Source organism: Gambusia affinis, linkage group LG05 (genome assembly GCF_019740435.1).
Source record: "Gambusia affinis linkage group LG05, SWU_Gaff_1.0, whole genome shotgun sequence".
Lineage (NCBI taxonomy): Eukaryota > Metazoa > Chordata > Actinopteri > Cyprinodontiformes > Poeciliidae > Gambusia > Gambusia affinis.
In genome coordinates this window covers 27,848,155-27,860,329 of record NC_057872.1, presented here as the reverse complement: position 1 = coordinate 27,860,329, position 12,175 = coordinate 27,848,155, and the positions used below count along the sequence as shown (strand labels likewise).

The 12,175-nt window shown below is 37.5% G+C and overlaps 1 protein-coding gene across 1 annotated transcript; it reads left to right on the top strand.

Moving 5' to 3' along the window:
- The first annotated feature begins 7,044 nt into the window (after window positions 1-7,044).
- trim35-28 (tripartite motif containing 35-28) lies at window positions 7,045-11,442 on the top strand. The gene is made up of 7 exons (XM_044116413.1): window positions 7,045-7,113; window positions 7,197-7,709; window positions 8,857-8,952; window positions 9,204-9,434; window positions 9,557-9,579; window positions 9,674-9,792; window positions 9,900-11,442. The coding sequence occupies exons 2-7, from the start codon at window positions 7,296-7,298 to the stop codon at window positions 10,430-10,432; spliced, it is 1,416 nt and encodes a 471-aa protein (XP_043972348.1). The 5' UTR covers window positions 7,045-7,113; window positions 7,197-7,295; the 3' UTR covers window positions 10,433-11,442.
- The last annotated feature ends 733 nt before the right edge of the window (window positions 11,443-12,175 follow it).

Genomic DNA, 12,175 nt, shown 5'->3' with positions numbered 1-12,175 from the left:
GCCCAAAGAGCTTTTAGATGTATCAGTGGTCTAACATGTCTGAATCATATGGCTGAATTTCCTCCTCAGTATGCAGTCAAGTTCTCCAGAATCCTGCTAATGGTCTCATTATTTGTCTCAGGTGTGTTGATGCTCTGGCACATCTACTCAGACTTGATGTAACAGAGTTACAAATGTGATTTTTGTTAAATTATTATTTCTTATTCATTTTATATTCAGAATTTGTGAATTTTATCTTATTCAGTTATTTTTATGTATTTTGTTGTTTTTGCCTGCGGGGGTCGCCCTTCTGCACTCTGCCTCGTTTGTGTTTCCTGGGCTTCCGTAGTTGATTCCAGCCCTCCTAGCTCCTCTGCGCCCCTTTTTCCCTCACAGCGTTGTTCCCGCTGCTGTGGGCCTGGATTGCAGAGAGAGAGAGGGAGTTGAAGAGGTGGTTAATTTGTTTTCTCTTCTTTCCCAGAATAAAAAAAATATATATATATCTAGTTGAGGCCTGACTGAGTGACTTCCGGAGAGTTATTGATGCCACCCGTTACACTGACACATTTGGAGAATTCCCCCTTTGGTCTGTACTTTTTGTGCAGGTGTGAATATAATACAAGCAAATCCTGGTGCAGACCAAACAACCAGGCCGAGACCCACTTTTTGAGGTGATGTTGGCCCACTTCTAAATTAATTCTAATATGGTTTGATTCAAATGTGAATACAGACCGGCCTGTATCTGAACCAAATACATAAAATGTACATCTGTTTGGACATCATGAGCCACCGTAGCTGGGCATTATGATTAAAATGAGTTCTTCAGTGTTGCTAACTTTGCTACTGTATCCTCTGAAACATACCTGATCCATAGTTTTTAGCTTAGCGATGCTGCAGCATTTCTTCTCATTGAGCTTGTAACCAAATTTATCAATACTGTTCCAAAATTGATATCATATTTCAAAACCTGCTGTGTTTGAAATCCTTTTGACAGTTATTTGACAGTTACAGCACATAGGCACACAACAAAAAAGCAACAGGCAGAACTTCCAAAGTTTGTTTTTTCCTAGTCTGTGATTATCTGTCGCGCCCCGCTTATTTCTTTCGAATGGCAGCAATGATCATAACTAGCATGGCTTTGTTTATAAAGTATGGTCCACTTGCTAAAAAACACATTTTGAATGCAAACTGCACCAAATGAAAAAAAAATAAAGTTTGCTTTTGGTCTGGACTAAAGGACTTTCCAGGTGTGAATAGACCCTAAAAGTTACAGGAAACCAACCATTGAGGTCATAATTTGAAGAACCCTAGTGTATGTGAATATATGTGTGTAAATGGGTGTACATATGTATAAATATGCTGTGTTGTGGCTTTTGAAGATCGACAGGTTTTTTTTTTTGATGTAACTGAAACAAGACCACGATGACTCATTCCAAAACTTTCTTTACAGATGAGGTGGCTTGCAGTTTCAAGAAAAAACTATCAGGTATCTGACTGTTTGATTGTCATGAAATTTCCTGACCCACATGCAAAATCACATACAGGACTCAGAATGAACAATAAAGTTATTACTTACAAAGAAAGTGAAAATAAAAAAACAACAACTTTGGTTTATATTTCAGCAGTGTCTGGCAAAGATAGAAGAACTTAGAACAGTGATATGATTTAAGAAGATGAGTCATATTGTTAGAGGAAAAATTAAGTAGGCTTCCAGTTCCAGGTCGGAAGAGGGATGGTTGGTGTGTAGCAAAGTTTTGTGTGCCATAAAGGTTCCGAGTCGTAGTGGTGGAAAACAAAGCATGAGGTCCAGATGACTGATCAGAACATTGCAGAATCAACAGGCAGGGCAAAGTTGGAAATGACGACTTAGTAGAGAACGACTGTAGGTGGAATGTTAATCAGGGGACTCTGAGGTTCTTGGTGAATGGATCCATAGATTGGTGAAGAAACCAGAACTTGGGAGGTGCTTGTCCAACTGCTCCTTATATCCTGGTAGGCTAAAGAAACAATTGTGGCCAGGGGTTATAGTCTGCAGCAACACAGCCACACCCTCCAGCACGTTTGGTTTCTGATAACATTTTTTCAGGCAAGTTTTTGAAAAAAGTTCTGACCTTTGATACTAAACCTTATGAAGGAAAGATGAGGATACTGACTGGGAGGAGAACGGGTAGAAGTGATATATGACTGGGATAACATGTTGGGTATGTTATCCCAACATGCTTGGGATAACAAGTAAGTTAGATCTAACTATATTAAGATCTAACAGTTAGATTTTGAAATCTAACTATGTTATGTTGTAATTTTCAACTCTATTTTTGGCTTTTTGGGAAATAACCCACTATGTCCAAAATAAACTTGTCCTTTCAAATTCATTGTCAGAGATGATGACAGTCTTGAGCTTTTCAGTCAAATCATAATCACATCTACCATAGTAGAACACCTACGTTGAAATTGTCCCTGGCAGTAAATCCCCAACTGGAGAGTAAGCTCTTAAAAATAAAAAAACATTTATGACTTATAGAGCCTCACTTGTTAACATCAAAAACCCACAGCCGTCCTGTGGATTTCCTGTGTGACATTTTGTTCTATGACTGCAAAAACATTCTTACACTTTGTTTTAGCAAATACAGACCTGCTCTGAACACCATAGTAATGTGACAACAAGACATGACACCTCTTTCACTGTATATATGTTATCACATTACAATCAGAGTTGAAGCATTTTTTTCAGCTATTATGTTCTGAATTGACACAAAGAACTACAGCATTCTGAAGAGGAAAGAAAAAATATATTGTTCTTTAATTTTGAAATAAAAAAATGAATTTGAATGTTTGCACTACGTATCCCATTTTGATTCTCCAAAATAAAATACTGTGTAATTTAAGTATGTAATGGCACCAAATTAGAGTCCATCTGCATGTATTTGCTTCTTATTTGTTCACTAAAGAGCTGCTGCCTTGCAGCAAGAAGGTCCTGGGTTCGATTCCCGGCCCAAGATCTTTTCTGCATGGAGTTTGCATGTTCTCCCTGTACATGGTGGGTTCTCTCCGGGTTCTCCGGCTTCCTCCCACAGTCCAAAAACTGTCAGGTTAATTGGTCTCTCTAAATTCTCCCTAGGTGTGAGTGTGTGTGAATGGTTGTGTGTCCTGTATGTCTCTGTGTTGCCCTGCAACAGACTGGCGACCTGTCCAGGGTGAATCCCGCCTCTCGCCCGGAACGTAGCTGGAGAGGCACCAGCAACCCTCGTGACCCCATTAGGGACAAGGGTGAACAGAAAATGGATGGATGGATGTTCAGTAAAGGCTTTCAGGGTTTGCTGAAAAATACTGGCGAGCAATCCACATCATAAAGACATAGGAACACACCAGAAAAGTTATGAATAAAGTTGGGGAGAAGTTGAAAGTAGAATTGGGTAATAAAACATTAGACATATCACACATAACACATTCAGATATATCACCTGTTAACATGATCATCCTGAAATTGGACTCAAGAGAGGTTGAATACAAATTAACACCACACTTCTCAGATTTTAATTTATAAAAAAATGTGGAAACAGTAAATCCATTTTCTTTCTTCTTCAGAATAATGGACTAGTGTGTACTGATTTCTTACATAAAATCCCAAATAAAATATACTGTAACTTTTTTGATGTAACATGAAAAAATGTGTATTAAAGATTTGCCTTGAACCTTTGAAATTCTCCTGTTTTCTCTGATTGGTTAGTGCTGTTGGGCCACAATTACAGCTTCTTATTTAATGTAAAACAAAAAGTTTTACATTTCCACTTTATGTTTTTCCTTGCAGTATCTCATTAAATTCTGATGCATTTTCCACATTTTATGTCTCTACTATTGACAAGCCGTGGTGTGGTATGTATTTTAGAAGCATAATTAACTGACTCCATGACTAAAAATGAAACCAGTCTATAGATTATAATGTGGGCATTAAAACCACTAAAATAAAAAAAAAGCAGAACGGGAAGCTACAAAACTGGCCCTCTGGATTAATGTGTTGTGCTTTTGAATATTTGCTTAAAATTCATGGCTCATATTTGACAATAGAATGGAAAATAAGGGGGTGGAAGAGAAATTCTGCAGTATTTGGTTTGGTAGCATCTTCCTGTTTCCCATAGCTTTCTGGTATTTCATGACCTGAGTTTACCACATGAGAAATGAAACTCTCCAAAAGCCAAAAGTTCCTCATTTTGTCCCCAAAACGTAAAGTTGCCTCAGAGATTAGTGGGGCTCCTTTTTAGTTTCTCCTTTTTATGTCAAGGGGTTAGGGTTAGGGTTAGGGTAACCCAACCCTATTAATTTGAGGATGTTTTAATAAAATAAAAATTGAAGCACGTTGTTTGAGAGATTTTCAACTTGACCAATGAGACACTTTTAACACTGACAACTGGTAAGGCTGATGTCTAAAAACTTAACTGGAGTGCATAACAGACCTCGTTTTGAGCTCGGAAGATTTAAGGTGTTGACTTTTTCTGTGATGAATATGCACACAGCGTGAATTTTTGGCAACCTAATATGTGCACCTTCTGCCATCACCACCACAAAAGTCTCACCATATTTCAGGTGTAGAGCAGTGAGTACATGACCACAAACATTGCATGAAACTATTCCTTGGACATTTAGTTATGTTTTGAGCTGACTAAAATAATACATGAAACACAAAATACATATATTGCTAAATTAAATAATGTAAATGGACATCATGCCTATCTTTGCTAAAAGAGCCTGTATGACTATATCTGTTGTGAAAACTGGTGAGGAGTGGAAGAATTTTCTTCTCTACTTCTATCGCTCTTTAAAAATATTGAGGAGTGAGTGAAAGATGATACATATATGGAAGAGGGTTTGTATGAAGACCTCCATTAAGTGAATAGCACTTGTGGCCTTGGAGACAGTAAATGCCACAAGTAGGTCATATCCTCTCCAGTTAGATGGTAGCTTGAAGTGGAGCAGTGTGCCGTCGTTCCAGAAAACAAGTTAAGAAATGAAGCATGTTGGTTGAGTCGTGCTGTTTCCACAGCGACGAAGCAATGCCAGCGCACCTCATCATATTTTGGAACTGAAACAGTATTTATAGAAAAGCATCTTCTTTATGTTAACAAATGTGTTGAAATCTTGTTTAAAAAGTGTTTGGAAATTCTCCCCAATTGAGTTGGGGACACTAATGACACAAATTTGGTTTTCTGAATTTCTCTGATGTAATGCTCTACTCTTCAGTGTTGTGTTTTTATTAGCTGTGACCAAAAATCTGTGCACTACATAGGCTTTAAAAGTCACCTACGTAGAGTTCATTTGTGTACAACTTTATTTCAGTGATAATGTAGCTTTGAAAGCCTCTGACGTTTGTCAGAAAACTTTAGTGAATAAATGGCATCATAATGGCACAGAACCACAGCAGACCGGTAAGGGAGAAATTTGAGGAGACGCTTAAATCAAAATCTGATTATAAAATATCCTAAGAACTGAGCATCTCTCTTAAAACTGTTGAATCTATCATCTGAAAATGGGGAGAATGTGGTACAACTGTAAATACTTGACCAATTTTTATTTTACTATTTTATCTATATTTAAACAGCTTGTAAAGCTTGCTAATTTTAATAATTGCAGTTAAACTCAACCTTGCAACAGATGTCCAAGTGACCTATCTCCTGAACATTATTAGACTACATTTTAGACTCCTGCTCTTCCAACACAGAAATGGAATTACACCAGAGGATACTTATCTAGCAACAGGAGCACCTAGTTTACATACTTTAGATCAACATTAGATTGTTTTTCTTCTTTTACACTTTCCTTTAGTTTATTATTTTGTTTGTAATTCCTGTAAAGCACATTGTATTGTCTTGTTGCTGAAAATGAAAATGTGCTATATAAATAAAGTTACCTTTATCTTAAGAGATCGTCACTGTTTTTATGGTGCTGGTAAAGGTCAGTGGCGCCATCTGTTGGTCATAGCTGAATGAAGAAAAACAGACAGGTGGTATAAAGGCATACATTACAAAAGGCTACACACCTAAGTATGAGTTTGTTGGGAGCAGTGATGGTTATAATATTGCAGCTCCTGGAAGTAAGGATCGATGCTAACGCTGCTTTGTGCATCTAAGATACAGCAGTCTGTCACTGAAGCTCTCCAATTCAGTAACAGCTTCTTTCATGGGAAGTGAAACATTATCTATCAGTGAAGTTATATTAGTCAGAGTCCTTCTGTCTTCAACCACTTGTACTTGTCGAGGGGTTGTCCTGGGAGACAGCTGGCCTGTATTATCTAACCACCTCCTCTCATCTGTTGATAGGCTTCTGCTCCAACAGACAAAATCACAGAAGATGGCTGATACCATATCAGAATCGAGTACATATGTGGAATGTTTTCATCCATCAATGCATTAGTCCTCCATACATACCTACTTTGTTAAGAGAATGTTTCTGGGGCGTCACAAGGGGGAGTTTGGCAAGGGCCGTCATTCATAAAAATATCACCAGTGCTTAAAAACACATATTTTGAAGCATAGAATATTATTTTCTGAGGTCATGTCTTTCTTTTTATATGTCTGTTTTTAATAAGGAGCCATTAGTTTTTGTTAAGACCTCCATATCCACTGGAGAGTGGTGTTTTAAAATATAAAACTTGGATTTGTTTCTTCTTTTTATTGTCATTCACAGCAACGTTGTGCATTAATAAAATGTTAGTGATTGAAACAGAAAAGAGAAAGTAATAATGCTGAGATTGAAGGTAGGTCAGATGTACCGAAGTCATATATTGTGTTTAGTTGAGAGGAAAAACAGTAATAAATGAGAGGTACGTGGAGTGAAAGAAAATGTAGAACACAGATGGATGCATTGTGAAGTATGCACCTACAAGGGAGAGATTTAGGAAAACAGTAAGGGCAGGACATGAATTGAGTCTTAAAGGAATATTGGACACTGAAGAAAATCAAGAGTAAATTTATATAGTAAGGGAAGCATTATTTATTTATCTTCGTGATACAAAAAATGAATGTGAGTTAATGCTACTCATGTACAATAGGTGGCGGTATGCACCTATACATTGCTTGTAATCCGCCATTATAGAACAAAGGACGAAGAAAAAGACGAACGCGGAAACGAACAATCCAAAAAGTAAGACGAGCGTAGTTCGTGTTGTAAAATTACCTGTATCATTTCTCTCTGTCTATGGAATAACTATTTTTTTGTTTTAACAGAGGTTTGGGGCTGTTTGACCTCTCTGAAAGAAAGTCGAGTGTGTCTGCGTGGCTTAATAAAAAACGAAAGTAGACCTTGGGTCCAAAAAGCCTGAGAGCATGGAAGAGGAAATGTTGGAGGACACTCTGCCTCTCCGGCAGGACCTGACGTGTCCTATATGCCAGGGGATCTTCAGGGACCCCGTCCTGCTGCCGTGTTCCCACAGCTTCTGTCGGGAATGTCAGCAGAAAAGCTGGGAGTTCAACAACAGGACGTGTCCCGTATGCAGAGTTCCCTACGGGGAGGGCAGCGCTATCAGTAACCGAGCCCTCAACGACGCCTGCGAGAGCTTCCTCAAGCAGAACAATGTGCGGCCCGTCCAGGTCCAACTCAGCGAGGAGGTCTGCAACCTGCACCTGAAGCCGCTGGGGCTGTACTGTGAGAAGGACGAGGAGCCAGTCTGCGTGGATTGTGTCTCCCAGCACATCGGACACAGGCTGTGGTCCCTGAAAGAAGGCACATCCATGTGCAAGGTAAAGCCGCCTAACAGGTTTGGAGTGTTTTCTTTGCTGAAGCTCATACAACTTGGATTACTATTCTATAATATACTTTTAAATGAATTTACAAGACATAATAAATGGAGAAATGACAATATCAATAGAACAAAATATGTTTACTAAGTCCTAAAGTTTTTTTCAAATGTCTGCATAAACATGGAAAACAATCCAGACGTAACTCTTTGCCCCATTATGTTCATGTAAATTGTTTTATAACATTTAGAAATACACCGATGGCCGATTAAAGTTCCCTCTTTTCTTTGAGGTCTGATCTGCCAATACTGATTTTGACCCCCTTACATTTTTTTAAGAACTATAACTCTTACCAAGAAAATATTTGCTGTATCTTTTTTAAGAAAGAAGATTTGTGTCTAACAGAAATGGAAGGAAAGACAGGGTTATGTCAGTGTTTGCATAGTAGGATATTACCATTCTTATTCAATCTTAAAGAAGATGAAAGTACATTAGAGCTGCAGATATATCACAATTGCATCATCATCACAGTATCAGTGTGTGCAATATTCATATGGCAGAGTAATGTTTGGAGATCAATAATTGTTGGATAATATCCTCAAAGTATTATAAACTTGAATTATATGGTAATATTTAGTCTTGAGTTTTACCAAAATACTAAAACCCACAGAATGATGGAAGTACAGATGAAAAAGAAAAAATAAGAAAATGGGCAAATATGAGGCTTTGCTTTAGTTATTTTTTACCTAAATATAATAACTGATTCAATCATCCTGGTACACAAACCTGTTTAACAGCAGTAAAAACCGCCTGGAGTAAAACTCAGTTCAGACCTGTTCAGTTGAATTCCTTTACATGGGCGGGCATATTTCGTTGCTCTGGAGCACATTGTGTTAAACTCAAGGCCTGTGGGCCAAATCCGGCCTACCTTAATGATTTCTGAGGCCTTTTGCACTCAAGAGATAATATCGTAATAGTTTATTAATAAATAGCTTAATCAAGACATTCTGCCACCACCACCACTGGCCAACTGATATTTATAATCTTAATATTAATTAGATTATGTCTGTTAAGATGCAGTGAGTCTAAACTGAAGTAAACATAATATTTATGCCTTTGCTAAAAGTCTGTTCTCTTCATGCTTTTTCAGGCAGAGCTTAACTTCAAAGTTCAGATTTTTGAAAAGAAAGTGGAATCGCACAAAAAAATGACCAAGAAGTTTAGCAATGCAGTGGAGTATATCAAGGTAAGGTTACTGTCACGGTGTTCATGTTACGATTCATGGAACAAAATTTTGAATGATGATTGATAACACTCAGACAAAACGATTTTTATAACAAAAAGAATTAGACTGGTAAAGATGCAAATTGGTTGGAATTCAGTGGAATTTTTTTTTTTTACAAAAGTAAAAATTGTAGCTCTACAATTTTTCATTGTACATAACAGAACAAATTATATACACTGTTTTTTTTTTTTTGTCTGTCTGACTCATCACAGCATCAGGCTTCAGAAGCAGAGAAAATGATCAAGGCAGAATTTGAGCGACTCCACCTGGTGCTTCACCAGCAAGAGGCCAAACGACTGGAAGCTCTGTCCATTGATGAGGAGGAAAAGATCGAAAACATGCAGAGAATGATTAGGGAGACAGAGAGGGAAATTAAAGAATTAAAGACCCTCATTGACACAATGAAGAAAGAGATCGGAAATGAGGATTTAGCCCTCTTGAAGGTAACCAGGGGCAGCTTGTTTTGCCATCTCATTTTGAGTTTTTTTGGAGGTTTTCTTGTAAAACTTGCTTCAAGGATAATTTCCAACTCATAACCTCTCTGCTGTCTTTCTTTATGCTACAGAATTTTCAGAATGTGAAAAGACAGTAAGTCATGACCTTACTATGGGATCTCAGTATTTAAACACAAATACATTTGATTGTTTTTTTTTTATTATTATTATTTTCTTTTCTGTTACAGAGCCCAGTGGGTTGAATCCGATCCAGCCTTTCTTTATGATTCCCTTATAGACATGGGCAAGCATGTTGGCTCTCTGGGCTTCAACATATGGAAAGACATGAAGGATCAAATCAAATATTGTAAGTATAGCTACACAATTTGGGCTTTATCCAAGTAAAAACCATAGGAGGAAGTGAAACATCCTTCAAGTAGTTGCATTAAATGTCGTTTCTTGCTGTCTGTGCAGACCCAGTGGTGCTCGACCCGAACACAGCTTCCCCATGGCTGTCGCTGAGCCCTGATCTCACCACCATGAAGGAGAGCTCAGAGCGGATGACCGTTCCTGACAACCGAGAGCGCTTTGACCCCATCGTCTTCGTCATGGCAACTGAAGGATACAAAACCGGTAAACACAAATGGGACGTCATTGTCGGTGACAACCCCAAGTGGATCCTGGGAGTGTGCAAAGAGGTTTTGACCCGGAAAAAGAAGTTCACGGTCTCCGCAAGTCGTGGCGTGTGGGCCCTAGGGCTGAGTAAAGGGGTGTATACCGTCCACACTGATAAGCGTACAGAGGTAATGGTGCCGCAGTGTCCTGAAAAAATACGCATCAAGCTAAATATGGATAAGGGAGAGGTGTCGTTCTGGGATGGGGGGAGAGAGAAGCACTTGGTCACTCTTACACACAAGTTTGAAGGGAGAATATTCCCAATTTTTGGCCCTGGGCTTCATGCTACTCCTATGGTTCTAGTTCCTGGAAAAATTGCTATTCACACCTAAGCGGCCTCCTCCCCACAGTATTGCAGAAAGATTCAATTTGATCAAATTTTGGATGAATTTAACTTAAAAAAAAGAAAGCTTTTAGTGCAAAGTTAGGTTTGTACACCTTACCAAATGGGATTGCTGTGGTAAAAAATTTGAATTGGATTTAAAAAAAAGGACATTAGTTTGCTATTGCTGCTAAATGTGTTTTAGACTATATCAGACATCTTCAAGTGGAATGCTTTATTTCTGAATGCTACATCAACTAGATTTTGATAACGATTAAGATTTTCTTTTAGAACATATTTGTGCGTACAGTTAAACTCACTGTTTAGGGTTCATGTTAAGAATGAAAAGCAGTTTTTCCTTTGTGCCATTTTCAAAATAAATGATTATGCATGAAAAATCTGAAAATGAACAAGTGACCATGTTAACTATAATTGCACAATAGGAAACACTTAGCTTTTAATATCTGTTTTGTGTTTTTGCTGATTCAAAACTGCATACTTGCCTTTTTACTCGTCTTGGTGTCTGTTTCAATCCTTATAAAAAACTAAAGAAAAAATATCAACATTCTGCACTTTAAATCTTGGCAGGGGTCTTAAATCATTTTAATCGTTTTAGTTTTTGTTTAATTTTTTAAAATGGTGGTGGTGTTAAACTACGTCTGCGTTAGCTTGATCAGAATTGATTGTATTAGGAAGCTCAAGTTCTTCACTGTTTCCCTGGCTCTGATGTACAAAAACTTAAAGCAGTGTAAACTGAATCAGAATGCAGAAAATGTTATCTAACACTTCAATAAAGTGGGTTTTGCCTCATACTAATCATATTTTAAAGTTCTAAAACGTGCTTCAAATGCATTTAAAAATCCATAAACATTTTGATAAGTTATCCTACTCTTCAACTATTGTTTTTCTTTATATGGTGCCTTGATATGATTTTTTCACATTTTGTTCAAATTTTCATTGATATATTTTAAAATGTTCTTATTTTCTTTTTATCTCATTAAAGGACAAATGCAGACAGTTCCTCTGGATTCATGATACCTTTTTTTGTGGATGACAATATTTTCACCAACTGGTACATTCTTAAAGGTTCCACTATTGATTTTAGCACTAATAATTAAAAAATTACTCATCCATTCATTTTAAATACCCAATTACTCTTGCTGGTGCATACCTAGAGACAAACTATGTAAGATTTTTATGTGATAGACCAACACAAGGAATTAAATAATTCTGAAAATGCTAGACAATGGTTTTTAATGTTTTATTTTACATATAGGAATCTAAAAAGTTTGACTTGACTTGAAGTCTGTACTATGTACAATCACCTTTCACTACAATTACGGTCACAAGTCTTCTGGCGTCTGTCTCTATCAGCATTAAAAATCTGGCCACTGAATTTAGCTGATTCTTCTTGGACTCAACCTCAGTCACAATGGCTGCATAAAATCTGCTATAGGATTTTTTAAAATTAAATCTTGCCACAGATTCTCAAATGGTTTTATAGCTGAACTTAGACTCACTCATTGCAAACAATGAATAATTATTTCTAAATCATTAGCTTTGGTTGTGTATTTAGGGTCATTCTCCTACTGGAAGATGAATCTGTTTTCTCTGACCGGAGCACTTCTTTCCATGCTTCTTCCTGATATTTGTATTGATGCAAGAAGGATTTCTTGTGGGGGGGTTTTTCTACAGCAGCTTTCTCCTTGTCAGTCATCCATAAAGGCTGGATTTGTAAAGTACACAATTATTG